This window comes from Bufo bufo, chromosome 6 (assembly GCF_905171765.1).
Source record: "Bufo bufo chromosome 6, aBufBuf1.1, whole genome shotgun sequence".
In the NCBI taxonomy this organism is placed as follows: Eukaryota; Metazoa; Chordata; class Amphibia; order Anura; family Bufonidae; genus Bufo; species Bufo bufo.
Window position 1 is genome coordinate 95,454,518 of NC_053394.1, and position 19,458 is coordinate 95,473,975.

Below are 19,458 nucleotides of genomic sequence, written 5' to 3' on the forward strand. Positions count from 1 at the left end.
TGGCACTCACAGAAGCTCCAGTGCCTTCTCAAACAGCTGATTGCTGTCGGACCCCCACCGATCAGAAACTGATGACCTATCTAGACGACAGGTCATCAGTTATAAAATCCCGGAAAATCTACCTTTTGGGATTAACCTGCAGTAGGTTGAACATTTGATTATTCAAATTTTGCCTTTGTGTCTGCAGCAATAAACAGGCATGTCGACTAGCTGGTGATACACGGAAGATGGCTGTCAGCCGAAGATTCATTTGGCACAGTTATGTACTCTGACCTCCCCATAAACACTCAGATGAGCAGATAAAGTAGAAAAAAAATAAAAAATAAACTAGCACATGCTTGTTGCACTTTTTATAGATCTCCCCTAAGTACACATGCATAGCACAAGAAGGTTCTTTACTTGCACTTACCAGGTTTCTTGAAAAGACAGCTCTGCCAAGTACGCAGTTAGCTGAAATGTTAGCATCCAGCACCATCTGGTGGACACATCTTAAACTACACTAGACACCACTGCACCACCTTTATAAATTATGTACTCGGTCTAGAACAGGCATGCTCAACCTGCAGCCCTCCAGCTGTTATAAAACTACAACTCCCACAATGTCCTGTGGTAGGCTGATAGCTGTATGCTGTTCCGGCATGCTGGGAGTTGTAGTTTTGCAAAAGCTGGGGGGCCGCAGATTGAGCATGCCTGGTCTAGAACATGTGGATATATACAAATGCACCACAAAAAAAAAAACATACATGTATGTTCTGATACAGTGTGAAAAAGGATGTGCACACAGACTAATTCAGGTAAGGGCGATGCGATGCAGCCCAAGCTACAAGATTACAGGTAGACTAAACATCACCTTGTGGTTGTCGTCATCTCACTGGACTTCATAATTCTACTACAATATGGCCACAAGCAGGCTAGTTACAGTCTCTTCATGGCGTTTACTACCTTCGCCCTCACTTTAGCTGGTGCACCCCTAGCTCAAAAATAAAATCTGCTGACTGCTGATCTCCATTCTCCGACATCCTCTGTCATCCCACAACCTTTGTTTTCACAGTAAATAGCAGAGTGTTATTCAGGCGGGTAAGAGAGCAGTTCAAGCTTATCTCACAATAATCTGTGTGCATGCCCGAGGCTACTGAAATCATCCCTGCAGAGGGCAAGAAGAATTCTATTAATGCACAGCAGCAATGAAACTAGAGAGAAAACCTGACTGGTACATGCAGTCAAATCTGTAGTGTACTCTGACAGATTCCTTTTAACATACACCCTGCCTGGCCGGGAAGAATTAAGGGGGTTACCCCACCATAGGAACTCATCCCCTGTCCACATCTTAATGGTGGGGGTCCAACCATAGGGACTAGTGATGAGCAACTTTATACGAATCAAATTAGTTTATAAAAAAATATATATATATTATATAAACCTCCTTGAGCAGCAAGGGGCTGGCATTACTTTCCAAGAGACTCCCCCAGGACTGACAGGGCCATAGATCTCGTGTGGCCCTGTCAGTCTCGCACCTGTGCTGTCGCTCCGAGTACCAGCACAAGTGCAGAGGCTCTGCTGTTGCTGCTTGGGTAGCGCAGATGCCCACAGTGCATGCACCACTCATGTCTGGGTACACCCAAACGTTCGGTATCTGTACGGGTCAGGTCGCAGCAGCACAGACTCTGCGCTTGCACTGATACTCAGAGCATTGGAGCAGGTGCGAGATTGACATGGCCAGGCGAGATTTCTGGCCCCGTCAAAGAAGCGGTATGTCTGAACAAATCTGATTCCTACAAATCAATTCGCTCGTCACTCGGCCAGAGTCCCCAGATTGAACAGAGCAGCAGTCATGCATGCCCTCTCCTGTTCCACTCAACTCTATGAAACTACCAGAAGAACGGATCCGTTTGTATTATCTTTAACATAGCCCAGACTGATCCGTCTTGAACACCATTGAAAGTCAAGTCAATGGAGGACGGATCAGTTTCCTATTGTGCCAGATTGTGTCATAGAAAACGGATCCGTCCCTATTGACTTACGATGTGTGTCAGAACGGATCCGTTTGGCTCAGTTTCGTCAGACGGACAACAAAACGCCCGCCTCCAAAGCGGAATGGAGATGGAACTGATGCATTCTGAGCGGATCCTTTTCCATTCAGAATGCATTAGGGCAAAACTGATCCGTTTTGGACCGTCTGTGAGAGCCCTGAACGGATCCCAGAAATGGAAAGTGAAAACGATATAGTGTGAAAGTAGCCTTAATTATAATAGGACAACCATTTTAATGCCTGAGAACACGATGCTCAAGCAAAACATGTCTGTGTCACACAGAATTGTGTCAATTGTGCGAGTGATTTCTGAGAGGTGTGCGTTTCTTTTTAAGGAGAGGTACTTTTTCTTTCTTTTTTTTACATTTTAGTTTTTTTAATGGGGGTACAAGGTTAGCAGGGAACACATTATCTAATATGTTTACTACTGTCCCCATACAGATCACTGATAACAGTAGCTTAAGGGGCTTATGCACACAAACGCATTTTCTTTACGTGCCCGTTTAGTGTTTTTTTTTTTGTGGACCATATGCAGAACCATTCATTTTAATGTTTTAATGGGTCCGCAAAAAAAAAAAAAAAAGTTACTCCGTGTGCAGTCTGTTTCCGTATGTCCATTCCACAAAAATATAGAACATGTCCTATTATTGTCCACATTACAGACAAGGATAGGACTGTTTTATTAGGGGCCAGCTGCTCCGTTCCGCAAAATACGGAATGCACACGGACGTCATCTGTATTTTTTGCAGACCGCAAAATACATACGGTGGTATGCATGAGCCCTAATGGGAACATTCACAATCGCTGTTTCCAGTGATCTATACAGTATCTCACAAAAGTGAGTACACCCCTCACATTTGTGTAAATATTTGTCTAATCATGGGACAACACTGAAGATCTGATACAATGTAAAGCAGTCCGTGTACAGCTTTGTATAACGGTATAAATTTGGTGTGCCCTCAAAATAACTCAACACACAGCCATTAATGTTTAAACCACTGACAACAAAAGTGAGTACACCCCTAAGTGAAAATGGCCAAATTGTGCCCAAAGTGTCAATATTTTGTTTGGCCACCATTACTTTCCAGCACTGCCTTAATTCTCTTGGGCATGGAGTTCACTAGAGCTACACAGGTCGCCACTAGAATCCTCTTCCACTTCTCCATGATGACATCACGGAGCTGGTGGATGTTAGAGACCTTGCGCTCCTTCACCTTCCGTTTGAGGATGCCCCACAGATGCTGGAATACTGCCCTGCGGCTCAGTTTCTGAAGGAAGGGGGCTATGCTCTGCTTCAGTATGTCACAGTACATGTCAGCATTCATGGTTCCCTCAAACTGTAGCTCCCCACAGCCGACACCACTCATGCAGCCCCAAACCTTGACACTCCCACCACCATGCTGGACTGTAGGCAAGACACACTTGTCTTTGTACCCCTCACCTGGTTGCCACCACACACGCTTGACATCATCTGACCCAAATAAGTTTATCTTGGTCTCATCAGACCAGAGGACGTGGTTCCAGTAATCCATGTCCTTAGTCTGCTCGTCTTCAGCAAACTGTTTGCCAGCTTTCTTGTGCATCTTCTTTAGGAGAGGCTTCCTTCTGGGATGACAGTTATGCAGACCAATTTGATCCAGAGTGCGGCCTATGGTCTAAGCACTGATAGGCTGACCCCCCATCCCTTTAACCTCTGCAGCACTCACATATATTTTGAAAAGACAACCTCTGGATATGATGCTGAACATGTGCACTCAACTTCTTTGGTCGACCATAGCGAGGCTGTTCTTAGTGGAACCTGTCTTGTTACACCACCGTATGGTCTTGGCCACCGTGCTGCAGCTCATATTCAGGGTGTTGGCAATCTTCTTATAGCCATCTTTATGTAGAGAAACAGTTCTTTTTTCAAATCCTCAGAGTCCTTTGCCATGAGGTGCCATGTTGAACTTCTAGTCACCAGTAAGAGAGTGTGAGAGCGATAACACCACATTTAACACACCTGCTCCCCATTCACACCTGAGACCTTGTAACACTAATAAGTCACATGACACCGGGCAGGGAAAATGCCTAATTGGGCACAATTCGGCCATTTTCACTTAGGGGTGTACTCACTTTTGTAGCCAGTGGTTTAGACATTAATGGCTCTGTATTGAGGGCACACTAAATGTACACTGTTATACAAGCTGTACACTGACTACTTTAGATTATATCAAAGTGTCAGATCTTTAAGTGCTGACCCATGAAAAGATAGAATAAAATATTTACAAAAATGTGAGGGGTGTACTCACTTTTGTGAGATACTGTATAGGAGACGTGCATCTTCTACGTATGCCATCAAACCCCCACTGTACAGGGAATCCGCCATTAACAAGTGTCCAACTGCAAAAGCAGCGTTTTCACATTTGGGAATACAGCAATCAATATGAGCACCGAGTTCAGGGATATTTTTTGTTAAATGGAACTGATCCTGCTGAAGCAGTGTCAAAGTCACCACATATTAACGAGCTGCGGGCACCAGAACCTGTAAATTAGCATGTTAATTTATGTGGTGTGGGTTAAACAATTATGGCTGCTATCTTCTTAGGGTACTTTCACACTAGCGTTTTTCTTTTCCGGCATAGAGTTCCGTCCTAGGGGCTCTATACCAGAAAAGAACTGATCAGTTTTATCCCCATGCATTCTGAATGGAGAGCAATCCGTTCAGGATGCATCAGGATGTCTTCAGTTCAGTCTTTTTGACTTTTCAGGACAGAGATAATTCCGCAGCATGCTGCGGTTTTATCTCCGGCCCAAAAAAAAAACTGAACACTTGCCTGAATGCTGGATCCGGTATTCCGGTCTGCGCATGCACAGACCTTTAAAAATGTGAAAATAAATAAATACCGGATCTGTATTGCAATGCATTTTTCTGGCGGCTCAAGATCCTGGTAAGTCTGAAAAATGCCTGATAAGTCAGAAAACATGAGTTTGCATACAGTTTGCCTGATCAGGCTAGCAGTTCAGGCAACGGAACTGCCTGCCGCAATCAAACAACGCAAGTGTGAAAGCACCCTTAGAACAGTACAGGTGTAGTGATGCTCGGCTCTACCCCACTGCTGGGACACAGCGTTACCTGTTCTAGTGTTAGCTGTTTGGAGATGGTATCATTTTCCAGTTTCTTTATTTTCTTCATTAACTTGTTAACTTGAAACTCTTGTTCTTGTTCCAGGTGTTGTTCAAGCTCCGCTTTCTCATGCTGTAACTAAATGGAAAAGCAGGGAGAATGTTAACAGACATGGACACAATCTACGTGAGAATAAAAGCCAGCCTTTGCTCACTATAAAGGGGTCGGACACTTTCTGGCTACTGTTGACCAATGTGTATGTGAGATGATTATATGGCATTTACTAATATAGGTTTTGTTAAAATTCTGCACCATTTTCTTTATTTCAGAAGGTATGTCCCCTTGTTTATAAAGTATTTTGTGCTGTCCACACACAGGTCCTGTCCATAAAATGGCTGCTGATTGAGGGTCATGTGACCAGACACATTACCTCCATGTGATGTCTCCTCCATTCAAATGACAAAGACTATGATTTATATGCTAATACTAGCTGACAGAACCCCTTTAAGGTGGCGAGCTTTTCCTCAGTGATGGTAGTAAACTGGGTTATATAGGAAGAGCACTGGGTAGTCATGTAGAGGGGATTGTTGGCTGAAGCTCTCTCAGATTTTGTCAACTGTATGTTTTAAACAGGAGGCAAAGTCTTATGCTGAGATGTCTAAGAGGAAGCTGGGCTCAGACGTCAGGGGCAAGTTAGACCATCTGCAAAAAACGTACATGGCCTATAACGACTTTCAATACTTTTCATTACATTTAGAGATTATTTTTATAGATTGTTAGTCCAACCAAAAAAGAATGTCCTCTACGGGAGTCCCACAAAAAAACAACCAACAACATCATGTGACTCCAGGGGCATACATGTCTTTCATGAGACTCCTATAGCCATGGCCCACTGTAAACGTATTACAGCAGGTCCTGGAAAGCTGCCATCACCTGCATGAGCTTCCGTGACAGCTCGTTAGTGAGGAACTCCTCTTCTTTCTCATAGTTCACTGCAAGGGTTTCCTTCTCCTTCTGCAAGGCCTGGATCTTCTTAAACAATGTGTTGCTGATGAATTCTTCTTCTTGCTCAGCCCTGGCTTGCTGTAAAGGAGAGAGATGTGTTAGGCTTCCCCTTCATCACACGTAGTCAGCACAGTACAGTCATATACAGTTGCAAGAAAAAGTATGTGAACCCTTTAGAATGATATGGATTTCTGCACAAATTGGTCATAAAATGTGATCTGATCTTCATCCAAGTCACAACAATAGACAATCACAGTCTGCTTAAACTAATAACACACAAAGAATTAAATGTTACCATGTTTTTATTGCACACACCATGTAAACATTCACAGTGCAGGTGGAAAAAGTATGTGAACCCCTAGACTAATGACATCTCTAAGAGCTAATTGGAGTGAGGTGTCAGCCAACTGGAGTCCAATCAATGAGATGAGATTGGAGGTGTTGGTTACAGCTGCCCTGTCCTATAAAAAACACACACCAGTTCTGGGTTTGCTTTTCACAGGAAGCATTGCCTGATGTGAATGATGCCTCGCACAAAAGAGCTCTCAGAAGACCTAAGATTAAGAATTGTTGACTTACATAAAGCTGGAAAGGGTTATAAAAGCATCTCCATAGAAACATAGAATGTGTCGGCAGATAAGAACCATTTGGCCCATCTAGTCTGCCCAATATACTGAATACTATGGATAGCCCCTGGCCCTATCTTATATGAAGGATGGCCTTATGCCTATCCCATGCATGCTAAAACTCCTTCACTGTATTTGCAGCTACCACTTCTGCAGGAAGGCTATTCCATGCATCCACTACTCTCTCAGTAAAGTAATACTTCCTTAAAGCCTTGCTGTTCATCAGTCCACGGTAATACATTGTCTATAAATGGAGAAAGTTCAGCACTGCTGCTACTCTCCCTAGGAGTGGCCGTCCTGTAAAGATCACTGCAAGAGCACAGCGCAGACTGCTCAATGAGGTGAAGAAGAATCCTAGAGTGTCAGCTAAAGACTTACAAAAGTCTCTGGCATATGCTAACATCCCTGTTAGCGAATCTACGATACGTAAAACACTAAACAAGAATGGATTTCATGGGAGGATACCACAGAGGAAGCCACTGCTGTCCAAAAAAAACATTGCTGCACGTTTACAGTTTGCACAAGAGCACCTGGATGTTCCACAGCAGTACTGGCAAAATATTCTGTGGACAGATGAAACCAAAGTTGAGTTGTTTGGAAGAAACACACAACAATATGTGTGGAGAAAAAGAGGCACAGCACACCAACATCAAAACCTCATCCCAACTGTAAAGTATGGTGGTGGGGGCATCATGGTTTGGGGCTGCTTTGCTGGACAGATTGCTATCAAAGGAAAAATGAATTCCCAAGTTTATCAAGACATTTTGCAGGAGAACTTAAGGCCATCTGTCCACCAGCTGAAGCTCAACAGAAGATGGGTGTTGCAACAGGACAACGACCCAAAGCATAGAAGTAAATCAACAACAGAATGGCTTAAACAGAAGAAAATCCGCCTTCTGGAGTGGCCTAGTCAGAGTCCTGACCTCAACCTGATTGAGATGCTGTGGCATGACCTCAAGAAAGCGATTCACACCAGACATCACAAGAATATTGCTGAACTGAAACAGTTCTGTAAAGAGGAATGGTCAAGAATTACTCCTGACCGTTGTGCACGTCTGATCTGCAACTACAGGAAACGTTTGGTAGAAGTTATTGCTGCCAAAGGAGGTTCAACCAGTTATTAAATCCAAGGGTTCACATACTTTTTCCTCCTGCACTGTGAATGTTTACATGGTGTTCAATAAAAACATGGTAACATTTAATTCTTTGTGTGTTATTAGTTTAAGCAGACTGTGATTGTCTATTGTTGTGACTTAGATGAAGATCAGATCACATTTTATGACCAATTTGTGCAGAAATCCATATCATTCCAAAGGGTTCACATACTTTTTCTTGCAACTGTACATCCGCCAGGCAGAACAGTAAACCGGTCCTTGAAATGTCTTTCCAGCCAGCACTTCCATCAGAGAACCTAGGGGACATTTATTCCTAGGAAAGCATAAGCACCAGTGCTCATAAAGATATATTCAAAGCACACCTAGCGACGCACCTTTACTAACCCTTTAAGAACTGGGCCATTTTCCCCTATAATGCATCTCCAGTTTTTTAACTCCGTGCCCTCCTAAAGCCATGGTTTTTATCTGTTCATATAGTCATACGAGGGCTTGTTTTTTGCAGGACAGGTAGCACTTTCTAATGGCACCATTTTATATTGTATATGATGTAGTTGGAGCAAGGTACACATACAGCTCTGGACATTTATTGCACAGTGTTACTTTAATGACACGTTTATTCTTTGCGTTGTCATTATACGGACGGCCAATATGCTATCTTTGTCATACTTATCCAGTGGACGATTCCTCGATTAGATGGACTTTTCCCACCACTGATATATATCTGTGCTTTATATACTTTTTGTACTGTTTTGGTTTAAAATAAAAAGATTTATGGAAATAAATAAAATCTTTTAAAAAATGATTTTTTTCTTTGCACTGCCATATTCTGATCCCTGTAAAACTTTTTTAGTCTATGGAGCTGTGAGGGGGGCTCATTTTTCGCGAGATGTCCTGTACTTTTTATTTATACCACTTTGGGGTGTCTGACTTTTTGATCACTTTTTATTAAAAAAAATTTGCATCGAGGATTCGTTTGTGTCATGTGACCACTGAGCGGGAGTAAAGCGCTTTCACTGGATGGTCACCCGCCGGCCCAAACCGCGCTGCACTGGATCCTGACACACGTAAACGCGCACTATGACCCGACGCTCTGTGACGTCAGGATCCAGTGCAGCGCACGGAGAAGAAGAGGGAGGAGCTGTGGAGCGGCACCCCTACAGGAAAGGTAAGTATTTTATTTCACTGTTGCTGGGGGCATGGCACTGAAGGGAAACCGCCGGCAATCGATGGCATGGAGGGACAGATGGGAGTGAGGGACATGGAGGGGCAGATCTGAGGCACTGGCGGAGTGGGGGACATGGCAACGGATGTCATGGAGGGGCTGATCTGATGGCACTGGGGGAGTGGGGAACATGGCAACGGATGTCATGGAGGGGCTGATGGCACTGTGGCAGTGCAGCTGAAGGCACTGGGGTGGGGGACTGCTGAAGGCACTGGGGTGGGAGCTGATGGCACTGGGAGATAGTGGAGCTGATGGCACTGGGGTGAGGGGGGAGCTGATGGCACTGGGGTGAGGGGGGAGCTGATGGCACTGGGGTGAGGGGGGAGCTGATGGCACTGGGGGATAGTGGAGCTGATGGCACTGGGGGAACTGATGGCAGGGGGTCTGACGAGTTTTTATAAAAGGAAAACAGTCTATTAATTTAATTTTTCTTATTAGATAATTTTTTACGATTAATCGAGTAATCGATGGAATACTCGATTACTAAAATAATCGTTTACTGCAGCCCTAGTACAGGCGTTTGGGACATGGTGATGCCTATAAATTATATATATTTTTTTTTTTTCCCCACTTTATAAAATCTCCCCTATGAGATCATTAGACAGCTTCTCCTACAGACTGCATGCATTTAATATTGCAACCTATGGGAGATTCAATATATTCCTATGAAGCACTGCCACCTGCAGGTCTCCATAGGAATACTTCTGTGGTAGGCATTGTATCCTGCAGCAGGCTCCAGCCTACCACAAGCAACAAACAACTTCCCCAATCACAACTGACCATGGTAACTGAGGGTTATCGTCGGTTGTAGACCAGAATACCTCTTTAAGGACATAATTTATTAATGCACTTATCAGACCAGGCAGAAGCCCTTTTTATATGGGGAGACAGAGTGCAGAGTTAAAAAAAAAAAATAATAATAATAATATAGGAGAAGGGAGCTCAGCGCTGGAATAGGAGCGCCCATGACAAGTTCCTTTTTTGCCAACATCTGAATACTTTTAGGTCACATGAAAATGGGTTTCCGGTCTCAGCGAGCCCCTTTAAAGAACATTTCCATGAAACAAAACAAAAAGTTATATAGCGGTTCATCAATGTGTTCAATTATGGACAAGAAAGAATGCTCATGGGGGCCACAGTCCATTTATCTGGCTCGAGATCAGGTAGGAATCTGTGCTGGAAATGACAGTTTATGACCTGAAGTACTGCTCAGATTCATTTCAATTAGACTGCCACTATACAAAGGTCGCATATAATAAACTACAGAAAACCTTAGAAGACGTGAATTATTACCATCTTGTAAAACCTATTAAATATTAACCGCTCATTGAAATCTCTGCAGGCCTATATATGGCCTTCCGCACAGTCTCGCTGGCTAGATCAGTGAGCTGCAACCAGAAAAACGCTCAGGTGGCCGTAGTTGTGGTTTGTACACTCCAAGCTGTCAATATAAGGCCAGACACAGACGAGCGAGTTCACTGTGAGATACTTGCTGCGTGTGGCAGTGCGAGTTCCAATTCTGACCTTTGACTGGATTGAACGGCATTAGGGTACTTTCACACTTGCGTTAGAGGATCCGGAAATCTGTATGCAAACTGATAGCATTTGTTTCCGGATCCGTCTGACAAATGCATTGAAATAACGGATCCGTCTCTCCGGTGTCATCCGGAAAAACGGATCCGGTATTTTTTTTTTTTGCATTTTTAAAGGTCTGCCAATGCGCAGACCGGAAAACCGGATCCGGTACCGGATCCGGCATTAATACATTTAAATTGAAATTAATGCCCGATCCGGCATTCCAGCAAGTGTCCCGGAATTTTGGCCGGAGAAAATACAATAAGAGGGACTGAACTGAAGACATCCTGATGCATACTGAACGGATTGCTTTCCATTCAGAATGCATTAGGATAAAACTGAAGCAGTTTTTTTTCTGGTATTGAGCCCCTGTGACGGAACTCAGTACTGGAAAACTTTAACGCTAGTGTGAAAGTACCCTTATATTGACTTATAAGACTTACAAGTCCCTGCGAGACCTATAGTCTACTGAATTACACCGACATAATGCTGTAGACTCCAGGTCTCACAGGGAGACACAGCTTCATAAATTATCATAATGCCGTGAGATCCTGTCAGAGGAGCAGAGTTTAGAACGGGAACTCACACTGCCACATGCAACTCGCTCGTGTGCGCCTGCCCTAAATGTAGCCACTTACAAAGGGATCTCAAAAAGAGTAAAAACTGCGCCTGCAGCTTGTGTTTAGTCAAACGACATACTGCTGACATCAAGTTTATCTTAAACATTTGTTTAATCATTTTTGTAGATCTTTGTTTAAAATTTTCCAGGGTTTTCTCCCTGACCCTTACAAAAAGCTGATAATTTTTGTTCGGTAGAGATCACCTTTCAGCAGTCATCTCATTATCCGCACTGTCAGAATCACAATGTCTATATACACGTAACACAGGATCCACCATTCACAATAGGTGATGATTACAGCTCACTCCCTGCCCTTCCCTGCACAATGACCTTTGCTCTCCCATAGAAGTCATCTCCAATGCACAGGTTCCTATGGTCTACGGTGGCCGCAGTAAAGCATCTTTCTAAATGCTGTTAACAGTTCAGACAAGATGGAAAATAAAAATAATCTAACAATCGGATAAAAACTAATTAGAAGAAAAGGGTGTGAATGAGATTTTAAATCAGCAAAAAATAAACACATATGGGATACATCCTCTTTTAGCTAAATCATAATTTTGCTTTTTAATTCCAATTTCATTAATTTTAAAAGGGGTTTTTAAAAAGGTATATATAAAAAAAAAAAAAGTCAGGGAACGTATTCGATTAAGGCTACTTTCACACTAGCGTTCGGGGCTCCGCTTGTGAGTTCCGTTTGAAGGGGCTCACAAGCGGCCCCGAACGGATCCGTCCAGCCCTAATGCATTCTGAATGGATGCGGATCCGCTCAGAATGCATCAGTCTGGCAGCGTTTGTCCTCCGCTCAGCAGGCGGACACCTGAACGCAGCTTGCAGCGTTCAGGTGTCCGCCTGGCCGTGCGGAGGCAAACGGATCCGTCCAGACTTACAATGTAAGTCAATGGGGACGGATCCGTTTGAAGTTGACACAGTATGGCTCAATTTTCAAACGGATCCGTCTCCCATTGACTTTCAATGTAAAGTCAAAACGGATCCGTTTGCATTATCATGAACAAAAAAAAATAAAATTTTTTTGTTCTGAACGGATCTAAGCGTTTGCATTATAGGTGCGGATCCGTCTGGGCACATACCAGACGGATCCGACCTAAACGCAGGTGTGAAAGTAGCCTAAAACACATATTTAAAGGGGTTTTCCAGGACTTCGACATTCATGACCTATCCTTAGCTCCAAACTCTATGTAGTGACCAGGCTGGGTCACTGCAGCTCAACACTTATACGTTGGGATAGAATGATATAAAAGTCCTAGAAAGATGTCTCAAGTCCTAATATCTACCAGATATGGCTTTTTCTTCAAGGAAATCGCATATCTCTCAGTACAGCTTGGCTGCTGCTGGTGTCGCAGTCTTGTGACACAATCTTGCGATGTTCACATATTTCTCATTAGGTGGATTTTGTTAAAGTGAGAATGTACAGTGTGTTCCCAGCTGGACTGACTTGTCAATGATCTCCTCCAGGCACACTATAGGATTGTTTTTGTGTGTTGTCTTCTTGCACAGTGTTCATACCTTGTTACTGAAGCTCTGCCCTTATGCCTTTCCATAAGTTTATGTGGTGAGTAATGAATTGGATACGACAGAAGCTCCACACCCTGTGCTGAGCAGGGTTTGTGGTAAACACGTTTCCTAGAAACACTCATGGTCAATAGCAGAGGTCGCAATAACGCATGTACAAGCGTCATAGACGCCTGTACAGGCAGTTTTACTCCCTAAAAAAAACATACCGGTATTTCATACGTGTTAAAGGGAAGTGTGAAGCAGGCTCACTCCATAAACTGCAGGTGCCGCCTGTATAATACAGATGACACCCACCAGTGGTGACCACCACTTTGATCCTGATCATTTAACCCCTCAGATGCTGCAGTTAATAGCGACTGCTGCATCTGTGGGTTGGGAGGGAGGGGGCTCCATCTGCCCTCCGACAGGAGACCCCCAGGGTGAAATTGCAGGGTTCCGATTGATTGCTATGACAGCCTGGAGCCTTGTCAAGGATCCCAGTGCTGTCCTAGAGAGCTGCCTACAAAGCTGAGCCAGAGGTATAGCCTGACAGGCAGGCAGTGAAAATCCCTTAGCCTACTGCAGTCTATGGTACCTGTCATCAGAAGATCAGAGGTACAAATCCCCTAAGGGAACAGAGTACAAAAAAAAAAAAGTTAACATGAAAAAAAATAAAAAAACAAACATACTAATATTAAAAATTCAAATGACCCATTTTCCAATTTTACACGTTTAGATAACCAAAATAATCACTGGTATCTGTGTGTCTGAAAATGTCCAAACTATTCAAATATAACAATATTTATCACGTGCAGGAAATACCAAAAAAAAAAAAAAAAAAGTTTGCTGTTTTTTGGTGACTGCCACCCACCAAAAAAATAAATAGTGATGAAATTGTTATGTATCCCGAAATGGCACCAATAAAAACTACAGCCAGTCCAGCAAAAAATGAGCCCTCACACAGCTCTGTAGATGGAAAAATAAAGTTATGGCTGTCGGAATATAAGATTACTATTTTTTTTAAATAGTAGAGCATAACGGAAAATATATCAATTTTGCATCACTGTAATCATACCAACCTGCGGAATAAGGCCTCATGCACACCGTGTGCTGGCCTTGCACGTGTCGCAGTCCGCACTGCAAAAAAGTAGTGCGTGTAGTACTTTATTTCCAGTGGCTGGTTTCTCAGATTTCACTGAGGGTCACATGACCTGTGATGTCAGCTTCTTTCCCTGCTCTGATAAAGGTGGTTTACAAGCCTGTAAACCAGAGTCACTGTGCTGGCCACGCCCCCCTTCACTGCCCCTAGGATTCTTAACCCCTTCAGCTGCACACACTGGGTATCTGCAGCAGTGACAATTCTGGGCACAGGAGCTGAAGGACTAGAGAGAGCATTGCACAAGAAGGTAGGGGGAAGATCCTGTGTGTATTAGCAGTGTCATTATACAGCTGGGACTTGTAGTTCTACACTTACAACATGCTGCAGAGTCTCCCAGCACTCAGGGCAGCTCTTGTATTCACTCCCTTAGGCCTATTTCACACTTGCGTTGTCCGGATCCGGCGTGTACTCCACTTGCCGGAATTACACTCCGGATCCGGAAAAACGCAAGTGTACTGAAAGCATTTGAAGACGGAACCGTCTTCCAAATGCTTTCAGTGTTACTATGGCACCCAGGACGCTATTAAAGTCCTGGTTGCCATAGAAGGAGCGGGGAGCGGGGGAGCAGTATACTTACAGTCCGTGCGGCTCCCGGGGCGCTCCAGAATGACGTCAGAGCGCCCCATGCGCATGGATGACGTGATCCATGCGATCACGTGATCCATGCGCTTGGGGCGCCCTGACGTCACTCTGGAGCGCCCGGGGAGCCGCACGGACGGTAAGTATACTGCTCCCCCGCTCCCCGCTACACTTACCATGGCGGTCAGGACTTTAGCGTCCCGGCAGCCATGGTAACCACTCTGAAAAAGCTAAATGTCGGCTCCGGCAATGCGCCGAAACGACGTTTAGCTTAAGGCCGGATCCGGATCAATGCCTTCCAATGGGCATTAATTCCGGATCCGGCCTTGCGGCAAGTGTTCCGGATTTTTGGCCGGAGCAAAAAGCGCAGCATGCTGCGGTATTTTCTCCGGCCAACAAACGTTCCGTACCGGAACTGAAGACATCCTGATGCATCCTGAACGGATTACTCTCCATTCAGAATGCATTAGGATAATCCTGATCAGGATTCTTCCGGCATAGAGCCCCGACGACGGAACTCTATGCCGGAAGACAATAACGCAAGTGTGAAAGAGCCCTTAGCAGGGCAGGGGAAAGGGGCAGAGATTGTTTTTATTGCATGTAAACAAAGGGCCAGAAAAGAACTAGGGAAATGAGGAAATCTATATATATTTTTTGCACAAAACTTGCTTAGCTTAGTTATATATTGCTGCCCATCAGATTTTCAGTGCTAAATATATTTTTTTCATAACTCAGACAACCCCTTTAACCCCTACCTACTGGATAAGGAATAACTGTTAGATCTGTGGGGCTACAACCAATAGATCTTTATAGAACAGGGGAGCACTTGGCTATCTCCAGCAGTCCAATAAGCTTTGACTAGAGTGACAGTGCACATGCTTGACACACCGGTCCCCCGTTCCCATGATTGGTGGGGTCCCAGATAATCATTAATTTAATAGCTACTGGGAGCTGGTGCCTTTGTAAACAGCTGATGGGCAGAGCCCCACCGAAATAGAGACGATGACCAATCTAAAAGATAGGTCAACGGTTAAAATGTCTCAGAAAACCCAATTAATTAAACTCCCTCCGACTCCTCGTGGTTGGGGGTGTTCCTGGGACGGGGCCTATTAGTCCCGACCTTTCCAACTGCCAAAGATGCAGATGGGGCCACCAGAGCAGCGCTCCGACCTCTGCGAGAAGGGAACAGAACAGTCCGCAGCTGCAATGAAAACCTGAAGGATGCAGGGGACAAACAAGAAACAAAGGAAGGAAATGGGGTTTTTTCCCCAAAAAAAAAGTTTGATGCAATAATAATTAAAAAAAAAGGTGTCCATAGCCTTTAACTGTTGAATGTTGGTGGAACCTGTGCCTAAATCCTGACAGAATCCTAAGGGCATATTGTCAAAATCCGCTGCCGTTTCTGCGGTGGTTTTTCATTTCGATTGCTGCGATCCTGCTCTCGCTTTTACTCCAAGGTGTCGGTAAAGCCGCACATGAGAAATCCTTGGCCGCATGAACTGTGGCCCGGTCTCCCATTGAAAACTATGGGAGACAGTTTCAGCACAGATACCGCTTTGTTTTCCAGAAAGGTGACATCATCGGCCTGGGTGACCTATCACCACAGAGGGCTGACAGGGGATCAGAACACCAGCGGATCTCATCCGCAAAGGGCACGTAGATAAATGTATTCCCTATCTAAGGCTACTTTCACACTCGCGTTTTGTGCAGGTCCGTTCATATAATACAACTGTCTGCATCCGTTCAGAACGGATCCGTTTGTATCATCTTTAACATAGCCAAAACGGATCCGTCTTGAACACCATTGATATTCAATGGAGGATGTATCCGTTTTCTATTGTGCCAGATTGTGTCATAGAAAACGGATCCGTCCCCATTGACTTACATTCTGTGTCAGAACGGATCAGTTTGGCTCAGTTTCGTCAGACGGTAACCAAAACGCTGCAAGCAGCGTTTTGGTGTACGCCTCCAAAGTGGAATGGAGATGGAACTGATGTAAACCGATGTATTCGGAGCGGATCCTTTTCCTTTCAGAATGCATTAGGCCCCTTTCACACGAGCGAGTATTCCGCGCGGATGCGATGCGGGAGGTGAACGCATTGCACCCGCACTGAATACTGACCCATTCATTTCTATGGGGCTGTGCACACGAGCGGTGATTTTCACGCATCACTTTTGCGTTGCGTGAAAATCGCAGCATGCTCCTCTTTGTGCGTTTTTCACGTAACGCAGGCCCCATAGAAATGAATGGGGTTGCGTGAAAATCGCAAGCATCCGCAAGCAAGTGCGGATGCGGTGCGATTTTCACGCACGGTTGCTAGGAGACGATCGGGATGGAGACCCGAACCTTATTATTTTCCCTTATAACATGATTAAGGTGAGTTAAATGATTTTTTATTTTTTTTAACCCCCTCCAGCCCTGTTTTACTTAGCATTCTGTATTCAGAATGCTATTATTTTCCCTTATAACCATGTTATAAGGGAAAATAATACTATTTACAGAACACCGATCCCAAGCCCGAACTTCTGTGAAGAAGTTCGGGTTTGGGTACCAAACACGCGCGATTTTTCTCACGCGAGTGCAAAACGCATTACAATGTTTTGCACTCACGCGGAAAAATCGCGGGTGTTCCCGCAACGCACCCGCACATTTTTCTGCAACGCCCGTGTGAAAGAGGCCTTAGGGCAAAACTGATCCGTTTTGGACCGCTTGTGAGAGCCCTGAACTGATCTCAGAAACGGAAAGCCAAAACAAGAGTGTGAAAGTAGACTAAGCAGTACAGCTGTAAGCAGTCTACTGCAACGCCGAGCAGAGTGCCATCAGCTGAATGGGAGGGGTGCGCCAATTACTTCGCTCAGCACACAATTACAATACTTCTCATTGAGGCCACACGCACACATGAATGTGTCCGAAAAACACGGCCCACGTGTCGGACGCATCTCTCAACAGCGATTTATGATGCAGTGAGTTCATACCTGACTGCGGGTCTATTGTATACTGTGCTCACATTTTTGGGGGGTTTGCCGTCACACAGGTATGTTTCCACTTTATTTCATGTCACCTATATTAGCAGCGTCAGGTGTCTGAAAGGGTACATTTTGCTGCAGATGCAATGGTTCTGGTGATACCTTACAGAGGTCCTTCACATTTCACGCAGAGACTGAGGCCTGCACTTCATCCATCCCAATTCCTGTATAATTTGACGAGCGCTAATGGACTAGACGTCTTTAACATTGTCTTGAGCCAAGAGAAATTTTTCATGTCTGGGAGGAGAGCAGCCAATGTTCTCTACCGCCTGATTGTAAAAGCATCCAACATATTCAATGCTGCTGCTGCTCCATAAAACTGTATAGGATGCAAGGATATTATCAGGTGAACGCTCCCATAGGGATGTGCAGAGCGCGTTTGTGACATGCAGAGTGCACTAGCCATATGAGGGGGTTGTTTTTTTGCGGTACGTGTAGGGTATTTGAGGTTTTTAACATTTTTAAGTTTGTTTTTATGGGACCATTTTTCACTTTTCTGTCTGGGGGAACTAAACCTGCAGACGTCCGCTTTTTACAGGCATACTATTATACCTCGTCTCTGGTAAGGTGTAATAGGAGCAGTAAAATGTCAGGCCTGTCGTAGGGGGGAGGGTAACTGGAGACAGCAGGAGCCCCCTCCCCCATCTTACCACTTAGATGCTGCGATCACTATTGAACGCAGCCTATGAGGCGATAACCAGCCACTGCAGACAGGCGTCAGCTGTGTAACACACACAACCAGCACCCGATATGCATGTCACTGGCCGTTAATGGGTTAAAGATGCACCAGCAGTCATATATGAGAACCGCCACCTGCCTACACAAATATATTCTTTTATCACACATGTCTTAACTACACCTATGTTTATCCGATTATTAGTCATATAACGACTAATCCTCTAATTATCCCGAATCAGCAGCCACACGGAAGTCTCGACAAGTTTGCCGGATAAATATTTCTAACGCAAACAATATATTATTAAGCACAATACATATAACAAAGGATGAAACATCATATACACTAGATCGCTCTACACGCGCCATCAATACCATTGCTTGGTACGACCATACAACGCATACGGGCTGGCTCTAATTAAAGTGAGAGACTAAAGCACGGTCTAGGTTAGGGCTACACGGTGACACTGGTCGCGGCCAGGATTGCAGAGTAGCAGTGATCCCACAGAAAGCAATGAAGACGACTGACTAAACAATGCAGTCCTAATCAATTAAATGGCACCAATGAAGGGGGGGGGGGGGGGCACCAAAACGCTGCACAATCATATCCCCTTTCTTAGGCTACGTTCACAAGGCAGATTTTGCACGCAACTTTCACTAGGTTTTCTGCACCAAAATCCACTATAAATCCCTGAGCAGTGCGTACAGTGGCCAAGGTATGCACCTTGTCCGAAGAGCTACATGCCCAAATGGTTTGAACATGACATTTTACATAAGAGGTCTCCTCTGTTGGCGGGTGCATTGTAGGCTTCCTTATTCTCATGTGTCTTGTATGCAGAAATCCAAGCAGTCTACACCTACCCGGCTCAATGATTAACAGCTCCCCCCCTGCTGCTGGGAAACTTTACAGTGCGCAGCGCAGCGCCACAAGACACGGCCCGCCTCATGCTGGAAGCAGCGAGGACAGCCCGTCTCGGATTTACACAGCGTTTGCTTTTGTGCTTATGAAATGGCCTGAATACATAACATATGCAGTATGCAATCGTGTCCCCCTGCCCCAATTCCTATATTCCACATACACCGTACATGTACCAATAGGTAATTATGCCATGGTGTTGGAATTCCCATAAAAACTGATTTTATTTAAAGGGGTATTCCGATCTCAGACAATGGGGGCATATCACTAGGCTATGCCCCAATTGTCTGATTGAA

At 44.6% G+C, this 19,458-nt stretch overlaps 1 protein-coding gene across 1 annotated transcript in view; it reads right to left on the minus strand.

Moving 5' to 3' along the window:
- CCDC6 (coiled-coil domain containing 6) overlaps nt 1-19,458 on the minus strand; it is a 60,518-nt gene that overhangs the window by 22,856 nt on the left and 18,204 nt on the right. The window contains exons 2-3 of the mRNA XM_040435902.1: nt 6,066-6,215; nt 5,142-5,270 (exon numbers count right to left, since the gene is read on the minus strand). Of these exons, the coding sequence (XP_040291836.1) occupies nt 5,142-5,270; nt 6,066-6,215 (279 nt within the window). The remainder of the gene's footprint in view (nt 1-5,141; nt 5,271-6,065; nt 6,216-19,458) is intronic.